The following is a 20,855-nucleotide window of genomic DNA, read 5'->3' on the forward strand; positions in this document are numbered from 1 at the left end:
CCCTTTCTCCACCTCTCTTGCCTCTTTCTCCACCTCTCTTGCCTCTTTCTCCACCTCTCTTGCCTCTTTCTCCACCTCTATTGCCTCTTTCTGTACCTCACTTGCCTCTTTCTGTACCTCACTTGCCTCTTTCTGCACTTCTTTTCCTTCTTTCAACATTTCTGTTGCTTCTTGCAGCAGTTTTCTTACCTCTTTCTGCACCTCTCTTGCCTCTTTCTGCACCTCTCTTGCCTCTTTCTGCACCCCTCTTCTCTCTTTATACAATTTCTTGCCTCTTTCTGCGCTCCTCTTGCCTCTTTCTACACCCTTCGTCCCCCTTTCTGCTCCTCTCTTGGCTGTTTCTGCACTTCTCTTGTCTCTATCTGCACCCATCTTAGCTCTTTCTGCACCTCTGTTGGTTCTTTCTGCACTGTTCTTGCTTTTTTCAGCACTGTTCTTGCACATTTCTGTACCCCTCTTGCCTCTGTCTGCACCCCTGTTCCTTCTTTCTGCACCTCTTTTGCCTGGTTCTGCAACTCTTTTGCCTCTTTTTGCAGTTCTCCTGCCTTCTTGTCCTCTGTTGGTTCTTTCTGCACTTCTCTTGCCTCGTTATGCACATTTCTTACTCTTTCTGCACTTATCTTGTTTTTTCAGCAATTCTCTTGCTTCTTTCTGTACTTCTCTTGCCCGTTTCTTTATTGAAATGGGAAGTTTAAAGGTCTGCCTGCTCTCATGACAGAGGTATATGTCTACTTGTACATGTATTCTCACGTGTTATTCATATGAAGATGGTAGCTTAAAAAGCGACTAGCTTCTCTTATAAGTGGTCAAATCTTCTTAGTTCTGCTCTGTCATTTGGTTGCACAGGCGGCCCATAATGGTATAAAATATAGTTAATGATAAAACCTCAGCGTCCCTATTGTATGAACCAGGATAACCTTAGTTTGGATGTGTGTGTCTGTCTTGTACATGTGCCCTCTCCTGAGATTTCTAGTGCAGGATCAAGTCTGAGCTTCTGACTTTCTGTACATTTATCAACAGCTAAAAGAAGTGAACAGGAGTTAAAAGATGAAGAAATGGAATTGTTTACCAAATTCTATAACGAGTGGAAAGGAAACAAGAGTGGCAGCACATCCTCGCAGAACATTCCACGATTCTACTATAGGGTAAGGAATACAATGCACAGGTGTGGTGGTGGGGTAAAGGGAAGGTGTGGTGAGATATGAAATATCCATGTAAACACCCCAGGTGTAAATGCGAAGCAGAACAATAGCATGTTTGTAGACAAAGGGATTTGGATGGTCCTGTCTGGGTTCTAATCTCCAGGAAATAGGCAAATCAAGGGGTTCTAATCTACACGAGGTTCTAATCTACTAGAGGTTCTAATCAACAGGAAATAAGCCAATAACTTGGGCCTGCAGCTTCTTACATGTGAGGAATGGGCAGTATGGATGGATCTTGGAGTCCGAAAATGAAAAGTAATAGGCAGACTAGCAAAGCCTGATGGTCTTTACCTACATGAAATATTATAGTGAACGTTCCTAGGAGTCCTTAGCTGCAGGGACAGTCAATTTGAATGGACCTGGGGGATCTTATGTCAAAGAAATAGACACAGTTCTGGGTATCTAAATATGCTATAACTAAAGAATTAATTATTGCACAGCTGTATACACTGTGCTAGGTTCCTTACTTTCAGTAAGATGGGTCTTGGTTTGGGGGTCAGCTGGAAGTAAGTGCCCAACAACAGGTGCTCCAGTCTTGGGTCTGTCCATGCAGAGTAAGCTCTCTTTTGTCTAGTAGAACACACAGTCCAAGCTGGAGGTAATGTTGCGCTGGGTCTTTGTTCTCTTGTCAAGCTGGAAGTGGATTTGGATGTCAGTAGTGTACTCCTGGAAGTCACGTGTGTGGACCGTAGGATGATGGCCCTGGCTCTGGGGTGCACTCCCCACGCACCTTCAGTGGTGCCGTACCTACTTTATGACCCTGAATAATTGACCTCCTCCTCTCTATAGTCCGTTTGATGAACTATTTTACAGCTTCTAGCAGTCGTACAATTGTTTCCTCCATACTTTCATTTGTTTCTGGGCTGATCTTCGAAATGTTTAATAATCGGTACTTGCGTTCATTGCTGCAAAGACCTGTATACACCAATATTGCGATGCAGTCTGCAATCTATGTATAGTGTATACAGTGAACTTCCTACCGTGGACAAATGGTAAACATTGTAATTGTATTACTTAACCTGACAAATGTACTTAATGCTGTCAATCCTGTTGTTGCCCAAACTACCAATAACGAAATATTTGAAACAATTTTGTTTATACACCTGAAAGCTCTACTGGTCCTGCTCTAGAGCTGCATTCCAAGGTGCACGTACATCTAACACGAATACACAAGGCAGATGGTCCTTTTGGGATGTCATGCTTCATTGTGTGAGAGAACAACTCTCCTGGGGAAATGTTTTCTAGATGGCTCCTTGTGCATAGAATGAATTGGATTTTCTCATGCCTGTTCTTTGGCTTTCTTAACGGTATGTCATGGTGAACTGTATCTCACAGGGCTGAGTTGTGTAGAGTATTGGGGCTCTTTCTTTTCACAGGGCTGAGTTGTGTAGAGTATTGGGGCTGTTTCTTTTCACAGGGCTGAGTTGTGTAGAGTATTGGGGCTGTTGCCTTTCACAGGGCTGAGCTGTGTACAGCATTGGGGCTGTTTCCTTGTTTTGGTTGAGAGAAAGAAGCAACTGTTCTGTAATGTTGATCGGGCAGACTCGGTGCCTCTTGAAAGTGTGACCCTGACTTGTGATCAGTGACATTATTGTTTTGTTTAATATAATCTTGAAGAGTGAGTTGCACCCACCGTTTCTGAAGGTGTCCTGGAGAGCTGAAGATCAGACAGAAAGTATCCGGAAAGACGTGTTTAGGATGGTCCCAAGCAACACTATTTAGAAGTGAGGCATTTATCACTGTTATGATGTCTCATAAGTGTGGCTGGATTGTTTCATGCGAGAGGTGGGGCAGAGGTACTTCTGTTTTGAGGTTCAAGTTGAAGTTCAAAAAGTTGTATAGGGCACTACTCACCCAGAGGGTCTCAAGGAGCTTGAGGGAGGGAGGTGAATTTACTTATCGAATATCCAGGTTTTTAGTTGCTTTCTGAAAGAGAGGTGGTTCTGAGTGGGGCGGAGGTGGGTGGGGAGAGCATTCCAGGTTTTAGCCGCTAAGTAGGAGAAGGATCTTCCCCCCATGGTGGATCTGTGGATGCGTGGGATTGCGGCGAGGGCTTGATTGGACGATCGTAGTTGGCGAGAGGGGGTGTAGAAGGATAGATGCGTGTTGAGGCATTCGGGTCCTAGGTCGTAGAGGGCTTTGTGTGCGTGGGTGAGAAGACGGAACGTTATTCTCTTGTTGACAGGGAGCCAGTGGAGGTCTTTCAGGTGGTCGGAAATGTGAGCTTGCCGAGGGATGTCCAAAATGAGCCTGGCTGAGGCGTTTTGGGTGCGTTGGAGTTTTTTCTGTAGTTTGGCTGTGGTTCCGGCGTAAAGGGTGTTGCCGTAATCCAATCGGCTTGTGACCAGTGCATGGGTGACTCTTTCTTGTTTCGGTGGGGATCCAACGGAAGATTTTTTTGAGCATTCGTAAGATGTTGAAGCAAGATGATGAGACGGCGTTGACTTGTCTGGTCATCGAGAGGGAGGAGTCTAGGATGAAGCCCAGGTTACGTGCGTGGTCCGTAGGTATGGGTGCGATTCCGAGGGCCGGTGGCCACCATGAGTTGTCCCAGGCAGAGGGGTATGGTCCTAAGATGAGGACTTCTGTTTTGTCCGAGTTTAGTTTTAAACCGCTGTTCTTCATCCACTCGGCTACTTCTTTCATTCCTTCGTGTAGGTTGGTTTTGGCGGTGTTTGGGTCTTTTGTGAGGGAGAGGATCAGCTGGGTGTTGTCTGCGTAGGAGATGATGTTGAAGTTGTGTTGGCGCGCGATGGATGCGAGGGGACTCATGTATACGTTGAAGAGGGTGGGGCTGAGTGACGATCCTTGTGGTACGCCGCAGATGACTTTGGTGGCCTCTGATTTGAAAGGGGGGAGGCGGACTCTCTGCGTTCTTCCGGTGAGGAACGATATGATCCAGTCCAATGCCTTTCCTTGTACTCCGATGTTGCTGAGGCGTTGTATGAGGGTGCTATGACAGACTGTGTCGAAGGCTGCGGAGAGGTCAAGTAAGATGAGAGCAACTGTTTCTCCGTTGTCCAGTAGTGTTCGGATGTCATCTGTTGCTACGATGAGGGCGGTTTCGGTGCTGTGTTTGGCTCGGACGCCTGATTGAGAGGAGTCGAGGGATTTGTTGGATTCTAGGAAGGCTGCGAGCTGACTGTTGACGGCTTTCTCGATGACTTTGGCGGGGAATGGGAGGAGCGAGATGGGGCGGTAGTTCTTAAGTTTGGTTGGCTCAGCCGTGGGTTTCTTCAGAAGGGCGCTGAGTTCGGCATGTTTCCAGTTTTCTGGGAAGGTGGTGGAGTTGAGGGAGCAGTTGATGACGTCTCGGAGATGGGGTGCGATGATGGATCTGCTTTGTTGAAGATGTGGTGGGGACAAGGGTCGCTTGGCGATCCTGAGTGGATGGAATTCATCAGGCGGATGGTGTCTTCAGTGGTGATTGGGTTCCAGGCGCAAAGGTTGTTAGAGGGGGGTTTTGGTTCGGAGGTGGGTGGAGTGGGCTGGTCTTCGGACTGGTTTTGAAAGCTGTTGTGTATTTCGGCGATTTTGTTGTGGAAGAATGATGATAGAGAGTCGCAGAGGTCTTGGGAGGGGGTGATGTCGTTAGTGGCTGTGGAGGGGTTAGTGAATTCTTTGACTATGTTGAATAGTTCCTTGCTGTTTTGGGCATTGTTGTCAAGTCGATCCTTAAATGCTGATTTCTTGGTGGATCGGATGAGTTGGTGGTGTTTGCGGGTGGCGTTCTTAAAGGAGGCCAGGTTGTCAGTGGTAGGGTTTTTTCTCCAGGTTTTCTCGATAGTCCGACAGAGCTTCTTGGATTTCTTAAGGTCATCGTTGAACCAGGGGTCTTTTTTGTTCCCTTGCTTGATTAGATGGTTTTTCAAGGGTGCTCGTTCGTCTGCGCTGTGGGTGATCCATTGTGTGAGGTTGGTGGCTGCTTGGTTTGGGTCCGATGAATTGGCAGGAGTGTTTTGTTGAAGCGACGAGAAGAGCTGGTCGGTGGTGATTTTGTTCTAGTTTCTTCGGGGAATAGGTTGTGAGGGGTTATGGGACGTGGATTTTTTGTAGTGGAAGTGAACGCAGCTGTGGTCCGTCCAATGGAGAGCTGTGGTGTGATCGAAGGAGATGTGCTTGCTGGAGGTGAAGATAGGGTCGAGCTTGTGTCCGGCGGAGTGGGTGGGGGTGTCAACGAGTTGTTTGAGTCCGAGATTGGCCATGTTGTCCAGAAGGGTGGTGGTGGTGTTGTCGTTTTTCTTGTCCAGGTGGAAGTTGAGGCCTCCCAGTAGAATGTAGTTCTCGGATGGGATGGCATGTGGGCTGATGAAGTCAGCGATGTCTTCACTGAATTGTGAGCGGGGTCCTGGGGGTCTGTAGATAAGCGTGCCTCTGAGTGCGGTTTTGGGGTCGGTGTGAATCTGGAAGTGAAGGTGTTCGGCAGTAGCGAGGTTATTGTCGGAGCTGGTCGTGATGCGGATGGTGTTCTTATGGACGATGGCGATGCCTCCCCTATTTGGTTGATGCGGTCCTTTCGGATGATCTTGTAGGTGTCCGGGATGGCTATGGCGATGTCGGGGGCTGATGAGGCGTTCATCCAAGTTTCTGTAAGGAAGGTGACGTCCGGCGATGTAGTGTCGAGTAGGTTCCAGAGTTCGATGGCGTGTCTGTGGACTGAGCGGGTGTTGAGCAGTAAGCACTTTGGGTGGTTAGTGTCGGAGCTCTGTTTGGAGTTTGTGGATTTGGTGTGGGTCCTGATGCAGTCGAACTTGCAGGAGTGGCAGGTGAAGGGTCCATGGGTGTGTCCTGGAGCGGCTTGGTAGCAGTTAGGGAGTGGCCCGGGGTTAAGTGCTGAGAGGGTTGCGGCGTCGTATATTATGCGGGTGGAGTGGGATTTGCGAGGACCAGGGGGTCGGGCGTAGACGGGCTTACCTTTGGCGCACCTTCTGCGCGCATGGGGCGCGACCGCTGCACGTGAACGCTGCGTGCGTAGGCATCTGTCATATGTGGATAGTGGAAGGGGGAAGGGCGAGGGAGGATCAGCTGGGAGGCGGGAGCGGGGTGGAGATCAGTGAAGGGAGGCACAACAACAACACCAAAAAACAAAATGGCAGCAAGCCAATATCGCAACAGGATTGGGGCACAATTGGAAATAGCGCAATGCAAATGGCAGTGGCGCCGGCACAATCGGGCACAAATAAGTCTGCAGGCAGCACAGCACAAATTCAAATATCGTACAAGCGCACCTTGGCAATCAAGCGCTACGATCTAATTTACATCAGCAATTTAATAAATAATAATAAACAGGCGGGGCAATCTAGCGCTACGAACTCTAATAAATAATTATGCAGGCTAAAGCAGTTGTGGGTGCAAGGCGAGATAGGCACTCAGCAGTCTGGCGGTAAGCGCTACGATACCAGGCGAGGCAGGGAGCAGCGTGTGGAGCGACCTCTTCTGCTGGGAGCAGGACGGTCACAGCGCTACCACGGCAGAGCGGGGGTAAACAGTATCAGTGGGAGGGAGGATCTGCTGGGAGGCGGGAGCGGGGTGGAGATCAGGGCAGGGAGGCACAACAACAACACCAAAAAACAAAATGGCAGCAAGCCAATATCGCAACAGGATTGGGGCACAATTGGAAATAGCGCGATGCAAATGGCAGTGGCGCCGGCACAATCGGGCACAAATAAGTCTGCAGGCAGCACAGCACAAGTTCAAATATCGTACAAGTGCACCTTGGCAATCAAGCGCTACGATCAAATTTACATCAGCAATTTAATAAATAATAATAAACAGGCGGGGCAATCTAGCGCTACGAACTCTAATAAATAATTATGCAGGCTAAAGCAGTTGTGGGTGCAAGGCGAGATAGGCACTCAGCAGTCTGGCAGTAAGCGCTACGATACCAGGCGAGGCAGGGAGCAGCGTGTGGAGCGACCTCTTCTGCTGGGAGCAGGACGGTTCACTCTCCAAAGCTGCTCATGTCAGGTTGGAAGCTCAGATTTCAGTGGGGCAGGGTGATGAGATGGCAGTGAGGACTTAGGGCGGTTGATGATGGAGTCGCATATCTGTTTATTTTAGGCTGAAAACTTCATGATGTCTTCCTAACATTAGGAGCCATGGGATTTGTTTGTGAGGACAGGTGGTTTGATTATTCCTTGTAAATAATTAAGATATCCCAATGTTTTGTTTGTGGGCGTCACAGATGTATTTTGAGAATCTGGTGTTTTTAGCATTTTTAAAGGCTCTGTGGTGCCCCCATCTGCGTGTCTTATGGCAAACCTGGTCATTTACCAGTCTCAACTGGCGCTACTGGCACTCCCTCCAGAGTGTTGCTGGTACATTTCCGTTCTGGCCAATTCCGTTGGTAGCACATTACAGAGGATTCCATTGGATGATGGCTTACTGAGCTTGTACAGCCATAGCTAACTGAATGAATGACTTCACAACACAGAACATTTTCCAACCTACATGTCATAGGTTTTAGTCCCCCAGGTTTGCCCATTCTTTCATTCTCCTATGGAAGATGAAATATGTGCCAGTGAGTAGGTTAATAATACAAGTTATTCTACAGCACATGAGTACCCCAGCAGAAATGTATTGCTATATTAAAGTGAAGGTATTGTTTCAGTGTTGTCTCACTACCATGAAACTTTATAATTGAGGACGACTGAAAGAAATGTCTAAGTCACCAAACATCATGAAGGGAGCTGGCCTTGTTTCTGTGCTAGGTCCTGTTCAGTGACCGGGAATGTGTCTTTGATTCACCGGGTCATCCTGTGCCAAGCTGTGTCTCACTCCTCGCGAAAGATCTAGAAGAGCTTTTAGCTGATGCTCGACTTGTCATTATGTGTAACGCTGACGGAGTGAGGTCTGTGTTTTAAACTTTTGTATGCAATCTCCTCCAGCTGCCAGGAGAGGATGAAATCTTGCTGCAGAAGCTGAGGGAGGAGTCCCGGGCAGTTTTCCTGCAGAGGAAAAGCAGAGAGCTCTTGGACAACGAGGAGCTACAGGTAAGGAGAAGGAGATTGCACAGATGTTGAAAAATATGCCTTTTCCTCGGAGAGTTACTTGTGCTCTGGTGCTATATATAGTCTGTGCCACATCTTCAACCCAGGTCATGTGGACAGCTTTGTAGCTGGTGCTTGCAAATAAGAGAAGTGAGTTAGGTCCAAGCATGTTTCTGAAGTAAAAATGGCATGTTGGAGTCTTATTCCTCAAGAAGCAAAGACCAACCGTGTGAAGTAGGCAAGGTAACATTCATGCTGGTGATTCTGGCTAGCATCTTTTTAGTAAGTCGGCGCGAGGAACTGCTTCTCACAGCAGTCTGGTGCTGAGCTGAGAAGTTTGAATCCAACATAGACACTGCATGGAACAGAGGGAGAAACAGCTCAGTAGTGAAGTCTGGATCGGAGTAAAGGTGCTGATATTTGTGATGGGAGACATCCTGGTGACCAGAGGAAGAAACTGCTCAGAACTAGAGCACAAGAGCAAGCTGAGAGGCTGGAACTATGGTCACAACATGGAGAAGAACGTCTAAGTGATGGAGTCTGGAACTGAGCATAGAGACTAGGAGTCTGAGATGGGAGACATCCTGAAGATCAGCGGGAGAATCACCTCTGCGCTGGAATCATAGATAGAACGTGGCACAGAGAAGAGAGTGAGAAACAGTTCAACATGGAGTCTGGAACTGACCAAGGATACTGGGGTCTGAGATGGGAGACATCCTGAGGATCAGCGGGAGAAGCAGCTCTGCGCTGGAATCATAGATAGAATGTGGCACAGAGAAGAGAGTGAGAAACAGTTCAACATGGAGTCTGGAACTGACCAAGGATACTGGGGTCTGAGATGGGAGACATCCTGAGGATCAGAGAGAGCAGCAGCTCCTCATTGGAAACTTGGATTGAACACTCCATGGAGAAGAGAAAGCTGTGTAATGGATTCTGTAAAACACACATGATGATGGACGGAATGTTGCACAATGGCAAAACATTCACCCCCAGTCACAGATCTGGGTTCAATCCATCGTTATTTTGCTCACCAAGCCACCCCCAGTCACAGATCTGGGTTTAATCCATCGTTATTTTGCTCCCCAAGCCACCCCAGTTCAGACATGGCCATATGCAAATCAGTCTTGATTCTGCAACAGAGCAAAGATATTTTGGCTTCTAGTCTTTCCAAATGTAAGAACACTGTCAAAAGAATGATAGGAGTGCAAGTGTGGGGGTGTATTGGTCCCTTTCTGACAGGTAGTGCACTAATGAGATAAGTATTATTCCTGCAGCCTTCTGGTTATTCTCCGATCTGTGTGTCCGGGAATATGGGAGCTCTGTAGTGATTGTCTCCGACCAGGTCGCCCACTGTATGCCTCTTGGACATATTTTCCAGGAGCAGCCTCGGTTCTTTGCGTGCCTTCAACCTACAGCCAAAAGATGAGGTACAGGCAAATCATCAATAAGGTGTGTCCATTACACTTGCATCTGATCACATGGTCTGACATGCACCTCGCCAGGATTTCAAAGGCCCAATGGTTGTGGCCCATTTAAGACACTGCACATCTATGGCTACCATCCCAACCACAGTAGTGCTGCAGTAGCAACGTCATCTTATGCAGAAAGCACACGAGATAAGAATGAGTGTCCCAGTGGACATTGCAACATGCACCCCATTCCATCTGTGCCCTCTGTATTGATACCTTCACCTGAAGTAGCCCCAAGCTTAGATGTCATAAGTCGAGGTTCAAAGGTCATCCTGCTCTGTTGCTTTCCTTCAGTCAACAATAAATCATTAATATACTTTCGAAAAATCGTAGTTTTAAAAATCTCTTCTTATTTTTGAGTACCTTAGTTTTAACTGTTTGCTTCCTGCAGTGTCTTAGGTAGCAAAGGGATTGATTTCCTGCTATAATTTTCCCCAGAATTCTCTATGAACATCTTACAAAGTACTTGATCTGCTGCTCCTCAGTCCTAGGAATAGCCTATATACATACATACATACATACATTTTGCTACACATATTTATATAATGCCTAGTCTTTCATTGGCTTGGTCTTGATTCGCCAATGCGGTTAGGAACTATTTCCCTTTGGTTTCGAGGATTCGGTCACCGATATGAATCTGGTTTTGTTTCAGTTGTAATTTGACATCTTAACTACAGTTATTTTTATTTTTGCCTGATGGATACGTCTTGATGGATACGTCTACCTGCAGATTCCTCGCCTTTTAAAAATCCCAATGCACCAGCATTCCACGGAAATGTTTTTGAAAGCTCTCTCGCGTCGACAAGGGCGTCATAATGCCCATGGCTCTGTACGATGCACCGTGTGACGTCCCTAGAGCCATAAGAAGCCTTTGTCGACATGCTGACATCAGTTCCCTTTTTTCCATGCCTTCGACGTGTAACGGTTTCTGTTGGCTCTCCATTAAGGAATGGGCGAAGTCTTTTGACGTTTCCTTGAAATTGTTGCAATTTTTGGTAACAATGTCTCTGCCATGGAAGTCGGGGTTTAAGCCTTGTAAAGACTGTGAGGGCCAGATGTCCATCACTGAAGATCATGATATTTGTCTTTGGTACTTAGAGCAGATCATGATGTGAACGTCTGTTCATGCTAGAAGATGAATCCAAAGGCATTGAAGGAAAGGGTGGTGAAGCTGTTTATGGCAAGACCGATGCAAGAGAAGAGAGGTCGTCGAAAGTCTCACCCTTGATCCAAATCTCCGTCTTCCCATTCTTCGAGGTCAGTAAGAAAGAAGCACAGGAAGAAGCAACCTCATGTTTCTCGATGCCGTTATTCCAAAGAGGAGTGGCCGAGTTCGGTGTCTCAGCGATCAGCTTCAGACAATGGACGTCAAGAAGCCACTCCGGTGCCGTTCTCGGCGTCACCTTCGGATCTGGCGCCGTGGCTGACTTCTCCTGAGATGCAATAAGAGACACCGGTCATGGATCCAGCGCCTCAGCAAGAGCAGGTGTATGCATCCAGCCTTTCCTGCTTCAGATGGGGATCCGCCCCACTTTATAAGTGCTATATTTAACATTTTTCATTGAGAAGACTCCACCTGGTGCGGCTGTAGGTCCCATGATTCTGCTGTAATATTCTTTGGACTTTCCAGTGACCTATTAGCAGGCTTCTTTTATGCCCTTTCTGTCTGTAGACCGGATTTCCTAGCCGACTCAGGCCTTAAGAGAGCATCCTAGAAAGAAGACTTCTTCTCCTCTGGCCATTCCGCCTGCTGAGGTTTCGCTGACATCGTTCATGAATTCTCCAGCTCCGGCTGGCTTCATTCTGATGTTGAATGCTTCCACTTCAATGCCACCTCTCACCACTTCTGTACAAGTACTGATGTCATCAGTGCTGACATCGCCGTTATAGATGCCACGTCTCAGGTCAAGAAGAGAGGCCCAAAGACTTCTTGAAGAAGAAAGGAATTTCTTTGGAGATAAAGATCCTCCAGAACTGGAAGAGGGTGAGATTGGATCACTAAACCTGGCTTTTGAAGGGCTGGAAGAGGCAAGTGGCTTGCACATGTCCCTGGAATGGGAGTTGCTGTCACCAAAAGGTATGTCATCTCCAGATGTTTCTTCCTACCACTCACTTATAAGGAAGGCAGCGAAAATGTTGGAATATTCTCTTCCCCCCACAGAAGTTAAGTCCAATTTGTTGACTGGGGTGCTTCACTCCTTGTCATCGACCTCAGAACCCTTGTTACCTTTTAATGAGGGTTTAATACAGCCAATTTTGGACGTTGGGCAAAAGCCTGTGTCGACTCCTGTTGTGCCTAGGCCCATAGCTAGGCTTCGATTTGCGAGACATTCCGACGCAGCGCCCTATACTTAAGGGAAGGACACGTTCCTATAGAAGTACTGGGGGTTATATATTCCAACCGGTTTCTGCTAAGCTGGATTACCCTTTCCAGACAGCGATTTGGACTCTCCTCTCCTTACCACTACACCGTATATGATACAGGTGGTTTTGGAGCAAGGTGTTTGCACTCAAGATAACTTGGAAGAGGGCCGCCTCAATACCATAGGGGTCCCTCCTATCCCGTTACGCTTCGCCAGGATAGGCTTGTGCAGACCGCCCACTGCGCCGTGTGAACCAAGGGTTGGACCGTATACCTGTATTCCGTTTTAACTTTCAACTTTTCAGATATTTACACACTTCTCTTGAGCCCTGAATAAGTTCTGCAAGGGACGAAAGGCGTTGGCTGAGGCCTTTTAAGATATTTGAATAAATAAAAAAGGATTTTTCTTGAAACAAAGCTCTCTGGACTGATTCTTGGTGCACCGTCTCTTCTCCGAAAAACCCATAGCTAGGAGGTTTTGGAAAAAGAACAACGGTGGAGGATTCCCAACAGAACAGCACCTGGTCAAATATTCTCCCAAAATTATTTTAGACCCACACTATAATACATGGGACAATATGTGTGCACACTTCAAAAACACCCACCGTTACAATGTTGGTTCAAAACATGAACTATGAAATACTTTAAACAAGGTCAAGGTGCACCACTTCAGAATTTACAAGAACTGATAACTTTGATGAGGTTAACAGCAATAATCACATTAGTTGTTACTTGTGTTCTTTAAGAGTTCTTTTATTGAGTTCAGTTGTAAGTAAAAAATCACACACAGGAGCTACAGCCGACGCGTTTCGTCCTCTTGGGACTTCTTCAGGGCGAAGTAAAAGATAGGATAGTGTCCTTATATCTTCTCCCGTGACTATCGGGGTGCGTGGAAATGTCTGTAACGATTTATTATGCTCGAAAGGGCATCCTGTTGAACAAAAAGTTCTCTGTGGAGGAATCTCGTCTGTCCGAGTCGTTCTTATTATTAGGCGATATATCTATTTGTAGTCTGTACTGCCAAAATTCTCTTGGAAAGGTATTTCAATATTGTACATGTAAATATCATCAAAAATATGGATGATGGTCCAAAAAGAGCTGTAACCAGGGTAGTAGTAAATGTAGGTTCAGTCTGGCTATCTATTGTTGTTGATTTGTTATAAGGAAAGGAGTATTAATCCTTCTGCTTAGGCACTCTTAATAAAGTGAGCTAAGGCATTCCCTGGTTCCTAGATCCACCTGCAGTACAACGTCCTCCTCCGTCAGGTAGCAGCTGCTCCAAGAGAATTTTGGCAGTACAGACTACAAATAGATATATATCGCCTAATAATAAGAACGACTCGGACAGACGAGATTCCTCCACAGAGAACTTTGATGCCCTTTCGAGCATAATAAATCGTTACAGACATTTCCACGCACCCCGATAGTCACGGGAGAAGATATAAGGACACTATCCTATCTTTTACTTCGCCCTGAAGAAGTCCCAAGAGGACGAAACGCGTCGGCTGTAGCTCCTGTGTGTGATTTTTTACTTACAACTGAACTCAATAAAAGAACTCTTAAAGAACACAAGTAACAACTAATGTGATTATTGCTGTTAACCTCATCAAAGTTATCAGTTCTTGTAAATTCTGAAGTGGTGCACCTTGACCTTGTTTAAAGTATTCCATAGCTAGGAGGTATACACCTGCTCCAGGTGATCCAAACTTTTTGTCTGCTCATCCATCACCTGAGAGTTTGCTTGTTCAGGCTTCGTGTTTGTCAAAGATGACCCCTGCATCCTTTCCCTCTTCTCCAGCGGATAGGGAGGCCAAAATGATGGAACAATCAGCCAAGAAGGTGTTGTCTTTAGGCAGCATAGTTATGAAATCTACAAGAACAACCTGCTTGTTGAGTCATTACATACATGCCTTGATGGATTCGGCTAAGACGGTGATCCCAAAACTTCCTGATGATGATCAGGGACACTTTACAGAGCTTCTCAATGGTGGTCAGCTGCCGCCCGGGAAGTGGATGCAAGCTGGGGTGGATACCGCAGATTCATTGACTAGAGTGATGGTAACTTCAGTCGCTACAAGAAGACACGCATGGTGAGAGTATCTGGTTTCTCTCGGATGTGCAAAATGCCCTCATGCATTTGCCCTTCGATGGGGCAAAACTGTTTGGTGCCAAAGCAGATTCTACTGTGGAAAGGTTGAAGGACAGCAAGGTGCCATCTAGATCTTTGGGTCTTCAATCAGCCCAAGGATTACAGACAGTTTAGGAGGTTCTGGGGTTTTGGCAGAAACGTTTAGTTTAGTGGAAATGACAGTACTAGCAGCAGCCATCCAACCCCCTCTATAGAAGTTACAGGGGGCTTGGCAGGAGTAGACAACGAGGAGCTGCCCTTCCCCCATCTTTCTCTTCCTCCTCCGTCAACATCACAGGAAAGCAGCCCTGGTGTTCCCATCTAGGAGCATGCTTTACCAGTGGGAGATTGGGTGTCCCAGTTTCTACAACAGTGGAGATAATATCGGATCAGTCAGGAATTTCCACCATTTCTTTCTGCCCCAACAAAATGTCTTCTCTGCATGCCATCTGCAGCTTCTCCGTCAGGAGGTCCAATCCTTGCTTAACAAGCATTTACAATGAAATGGTCTCTGCATTATTAAAGGTAGAGCTATTGGCATTGCTCAGGACTTTAAAAAACAAAATCATAAATAAATGGCATTGTCATTTACATTGCCAAAAGCTTAATCGTTAAATAAATGGCATTGTCATTTACAATGCCAATAGCTTATTCGCTCGCAAATGCATGACCTATTGCATTTACACCCACACAGAGCCCCACACACAAAGACACTTACACACACATACAGAGCCACCCACACAGTCATTCACATAGAGCCACCTACACAGAGCCACTTTCACACAGACAGAGCCACCCACACATAGCCACCTACAAAAAAAGCTATCCACACATAGAGCCACCTACAAAAAAAGCTATCCACACATAGAGCCACCTACAAAAAAGCTATCCGCACAGAGCCCCCCCCCACACACACTCACACAGAGCCACACACACACACACTCACACAGAGCCACACACACACACACACACATAGAGCCGCGCACACAGAGCCACACACACACACAGAACCACACACACACGCACACACACACACACACACACACACACACACACACGCACACACACCCAGAGCCACACACACCCAGAGCCGCATACACATACAGCAAGTACAGCGAGGCAGGAGAGCAAGCACAGCCAGGGGCCAGGAGAACAAGCACAGCCAGGGGCCAGGAGAACAAGCACAGCCAGGGGGCAGGAGAACAAGCACAGATCCCCCACCACTCCCCACCCCTGAACTGAAAACTTGAAGCTACAGAGAAAAAAACCAATCTGTAATAATACGTATAACAAGATACTAACTTGGATAAAGCCAAATACACACTTTCTTTTAAAATATCACAAGCCAGACAGGTCAAATCATGGGGCGTTTAAAGCATAACAGTTTTAATGCAGCAACATGACACTTTCTTCCCCCTCGACACGGCTTAATGATGCCCGGTCGTAACACACTGCCAACACTGTAAAACCTCGACTGCACCAACGCTTAAAAAAGAAATACAAAAGTTACAAAATAATTTGCACTTCTGTAAAACTGACTCTTTTTCTAAAAAAAACCAAATCATTCGGATGCCACAACCATTGCTTAAATAACAATAATGCGCTTAACACCCAAGTACGCTCTGGGTATGCACCACTTTTCTTCCGGCTGTGTTCTGTGCTACATCCGCACTCTTGTAGTCATAACAATGCTCACGTTTTAGGTTCTGCCTACTGCTCGTACTCCAGATCAAAGAAACTTCAGATAACCTCAATCGCCAGGGGTGCTGCAATACCGGCAAACAGCTGTCGACCAAAAACAGCACATCCCAACACTTCCAAATCAGGCGGGAGATTCCCAAAAATGAGTCTTACCTCCCGGATTCCGAACTTGCTGAAAAATCCAATTGGTATTTGCCTTTCTGCAGACTCTAACCAACTTCAGTAAATGAAGCTAAGAGGATATAATCGGAAAGCTTGTTTTATTATGATTGACAGGAGACTGGAAAGTAAAAGGAAAGTCTTGGTGTCCATGTATCCTACGATTGGTTAGAAAAACTACCCGCCCCTAGAAAAGACAGCCCCTGTGTTGTCATCCACGCTTCTGTTAAGCGATAGTGAGCTCCTTTCATCCCACTTTTTAAAATAATTTAGTCAGTCGCTTGTTGAAGTTTTTTGGGCAACGTTAGTTCCAAAATCATCTTGTTACTTGCTTATTTTAAAAAGCCTGATTTCGTAGCAGAAGTTTGTGCCCGACAGCTGCTACTAAAAACTTAGCACTAGTCACCCAATAACAGGAGAGGTTTACTTGCTCGTGACCAATCATTGGCAAAGAGTACACAAAGGGGCGACCAGGATATTTTGACTTTATTGCAAGGTCGGAAAAAAACAGGTATTGGTGAGTCTCGCGTGACCTGACATTGCCTTGACCGGTCACGTGACCTCTTCCTGATCTTAAAGGGCCTCATCTCAGACGTCCGCTTCCGGGTTTAGAGGAACTGGGGATCGCAATAACCAGTGGGGAAAAAAAGGACGCGTTAGAAAGTAAAATGTCCAGTCCCCCGCCTTCCCCCTAGCCTGCCAGTGAGGAACGATTGCCTATAAAGTTACATAAGCCACGCAGTTACACAATTCAGTAAACCAGGCCCCCAGATTTAAAGTAACATCTCCCTCAGCGTTACCTCCCGCTCATACGGACCAATTTTTAAACGTACGTGAATTTTCGCCCCTTTGCTGCTTCATTTCTGGGTGGGTTGCTTCCACAGTAGGCCGTATTTGTTATTGTTTTATTCAGAGAGGTGGACAGAAGGAACAACAGAGCAGCGGGAGAGGGCAAGAGGCTGTGACACACATCGGTGAAGTGGCTGCTACAGCGTGTTTTCTCCCCTCATAGTAGCTCAGGTTACTGTCTCTTTTCGACTTAAAACAGCAAAGGTTCTGCTGCTGCCTGGGTGAAGGTGCTAGGTGATCTGTGCACTTCCTGTACAGCGACGGCCTGCCCAGGCTATGAGGGAGTGTGTTCACCCGCCTCCCTGACTGTGCAAGCGTCAGCACTGGAGGAGCTGGAGCACACGCCCCCTTGGTCTGCCCTCCCTCACCCGGCACCTCTGAATAATACCTGCCTGGCTCAACTGAGGGCTGGAAAACATCGCAGGTTCGTTCCGCATACGCTCGCCCCGCCATCAGTTAGATCCACAATAAAAAGTCAAACAAAAAAAAGTGTTTTTTTTATGGAAACTACACTTGTATTACGAAAGTAAAACGAAAAAATAACCAGCGTGAAAACCTGCCTTGGCCTCTGGATGCAAGGGCAGAAATGGCTACGAGGAGGGGGCGAAAAGGGAGGGAACAGACGCCCACCACTAGAAAAGGGGCAGGGCTTAAAAAAGAGAGAAAAACGCCCCCGAATCTGCTCAAGACGGGGCCTGTTTTCCTGATTCCCAAGAAGGGCGGTCGTTTACGTTCCATCCTAGATCTCAGGATTTTGAAAAAGAATTTGAGCAAGAAAAGCTCAAAATGCTGACTCTAGCACAGGTGCTTCTTCCGTTGGAATGAGAAGGCTGGATGCTCTCAATCTTATCTTGTCTTAAGTGGAATTTATAGAGCGTACTGACACCATAAGTTTCCTGGCGCTCAATTGATTTGCAAGATGCATATTGTAAGAAGTTTGGCCTGGCATATGCTGTCCACTGTTCTAGTGGGCACCTTGCACCAGTCCAAATTACCCTTATTGCATCACTGACAGTTGATGACTCTGGGGTTGAACAACCTGGAGTTTTCTAAAAACAAGCCCTCACTTAGAGCCCTCTCAACTCACCCTGTTTATAGGGGAAGTACTGGACACTACGGCGAATCTGGCCTTTTCTTCTCTTCAGGGGATTCTGGGCATTCAGGCTATGAGTGCAGTGTTTCAGAATGCAGCTGTGATTCAAGCCTGAAAGTCTTGCACCTGCTGTGTCTGATAGCCTCCTGCATTCTGTTGGTCATCCATGCATGCTGGCACGAGGGCCCTCCAGGGGTACCTCTGTAAGCAGTGGCTTCAGCACAACAGGGATCTCCAGGAGTCTGTCATGATCCCCAGAGACACTGCAGTGTATCTTCAGTGATGGGACGTGTCCAGCAATCTGTCCAAGGAAAGCCATTTCACAGGGGGAGGGCGGTATCTGACGTTTATTTGTGCATGACAAAAAGATGCGTTTCGACCACGTCCGTGGTCGTGGTCATATATGTATGTGTGTGTATATTTTTATGCACAAATAGGAATACCAGTGATTCAACAAATTGGTTTTCATGAAAGATGTGCTTCAGTTATTTATTTCTATTGGACCAAACTCTGCTTAATGATATGTTGGAGCTGCTGTGGTTGACTGTCTAAATTTTAGCACCTAGAAACTCCTAAACAGAATTAAATGTAGTGTGGAGGGGTTTACTTTATCTGTTTTGGGTGTGCGACATGCCTGTTTTAAGTGTACTGTTAGGTGTTAGCTATTAATTGCAAAACATTGTGGCTCACATTTGTATTTCCATAAAATATCCCTCAATACATTTATTTATCTAGGTTTATATAGCTCGTGATCACCGTAGGTATTGGTGCATTTCGAGATCACTCTAAACGCTACACAAGGTTTTACATTAAAATACATTGAACTAGGGGGAAGGAAGAGGTGGCTCGAAGAAGAGACAGATGGAGATGGTGGGGAGGGAGGCAACAATAGGGGCATGTGGAGGACAGGAAGAGTGAAGTGGGCTAGGGATGGGGGTAGTAGAGGAAATAGAGATGGGATAAGGGGTAGAGGAGGAGCAGGATGAAGGAGGGTTGTTGAGGTAGATGGTAGAGTTAGGAGCAGGATGCGATGTGGTGAGGGGTGAGCATTAGCAGAGAATGAGGGTGGTGCCGATCAGGAGGGTGGTGAAGTGGAAACAGTAGACAGTGGAGTGGAGGGAAGATTGATTAGTAAAGCATGGACACAGTGTGATTGAATGAGAATCAGGTAATATGGGCAATTTTGATAACTGATTTAAGTATTGTCTAAACAGATGAGTCTTTAAAGATGGCAGAAATGTAGAAAAGACGGTGAATTTCTGATTTCTGTTGGCAAGGCTGTTTCACGCCTATATTTCCAGCTTTGCGTTTGCGATGAGTAATTGTCACTAAAATACAATTCCTCCCTGAGCACTAATATGAATCAAATTCCAATGATTGATAATTAAGTCTTATCAGTCAATTATTGCAAAAGATAGATACAGCCGTGTAACATGATCTTCATCAAATAATCATTTTCGTTTCACAGTTCAAAAAATCAAATCCTTCTTCATATAACCAGTCCTTTATTCTGTCAAAGTTGTAGACATCTCCACATGTTCTTTCCTTTCAAGAGCCATATGATCCAAACAGTACAGCCTAGGCAGCACATTTGGATCAGTTACAATAGTGAAGATTATACTAGCTGTACTGTTTGGATCATATGGCTATTGAAAGGAAAGAACATGTGGAGATGTCTACAACTTTTGTGGTAAATAAAATTTACCGGACCATTTTTCATACATTAAATAAACAAGAGGGATAGCTCAATCAAATGAGAGGCAGAGTCCGTGGTATCTGAGTCATACGGGCTTTAATGGGATGCCTCGAGGCAGGGGACATCAGGTTCCATCACCACTAAGGTTCAGGAAGGGACAATCTCATAGTTTATTAACATCACACAATATATATAGTAAAACAGTATAATTGCATTGAATACAGTAGGCGTGACAAGTGAAAAGTAAGAGATAAGAACACATGTGCGTAGCAGGAGGCGTGTAAGAAGGGCGTACACGTGGGCGTGCACTTAACTTGTCAGAGAAACGTCACAAGAAACGTCATAAGTGGGTGGATGTATAGAGAAAGTTTGCAGGGTCAGCAGAAACTTATGACCTGGATGCGCGCGCAGCTGGCATGACGTGTAACTGGGGAGAGCTGGGGGCTTTGACTTTAGTTCTAGTAGAAGAGTCTCGATGTCTAGGATGTCAGGACGACCTATACCTATAACCTATCTGATATCTCATGTTTGGAGGATGTAGTGTCTGGAGTGAAAGGTCTCTCGAACAGGGGCCATACATTACTGAATGCTAGGGAGTGCATGCGTGTCTTGGTACAATGCGCGGGGGCCATAGGCCTACCATGGTAACGGGTGCTGTAAATTACTTGCATGGAGACAGGAAGGCAGGGCCCTCTACTCTCCAGCCGGGAATATGTTTACCTATTTCACTAGACTGGAATGTGTTTTCGAGGAGGCTGAGCAGATAACTTGTAGGCAAAATACGGTCTTGCCAGGCCAGGCCGAGCCGGGCACCGCTTCGCTGGGCAGGAAGTAAGGCAGAGGTCAGGGATGCATACCAGAACGGCAGCTTTCAGAAACAGAAGAGACTTCGGAGCCTCAATTCAGGGCCTAGCTCGGCAGAGCCAGGAAAAACATGGCTTCGCGTTAAAAGTGCACCATGTAAAGACGTTGGCAACATAGGTTTAGAAACCAGATTAATGTTGCTTTCTTGGAGAATTTGGTAGATAACATGTTAACGTTGGACGCAAATGCATTTGCGTCTTCATTTTTGGCCATGGAGGGAAAATGCACGGAGGTCATGCATGCACATGGGACGTTGGGGTACACGATAGGGGACATACCTGGTCATATAAAATTCGATTTACCTCATTCCCTCCTTGTCCCCTACGTTCCCTTCAGGATATAT

General features: G+C 46.4%; 1 protein-coding gene across 2 annotated transcripts in view; it reads left to right on the forward strand.

Annotated features, from left to right (window-relative positions):
* The window catches only part of PPP2R3C (protein phosphatase 2 regulatory subunit B''gamma), a 237,723-nt gene that overhangs the window by 39,949 nt on the left and 176,919 nt on the right, over positions 1 to 20,855 (forward strand). For both annotated transcript variants that reach the window (XM_086936937.1, XM_086936938.1), the window contains exons 2-3: positions 1,021 to 1,145; positions 8,090 to 8,194. In XM_086936937.1, coding sequence (XP_086793063.1) covers positions 1,021 to 1,145; positions 8,090 to 8,194 — 230 coding nt within the window. The remainder of the gene's footprint in view (positions 1 to 1,020; positions 1,146 to 8,089; positions 8,195 to 20,855) is intronic.

Source organism: Lissotriton vulgaris, chromosome 9, assembly GCF_964263255.1.
Source record: "Lissotriton vulgaris chromosome 9, aLisVul1.2, whole genome shotgun sequence".
Taxonomy (NCBI): Eukaryota; Metazoa; Chordata; class Amphibia; order Caudata; family Salamandridae; genus Lissotriton; species Lissotriton vulgaris.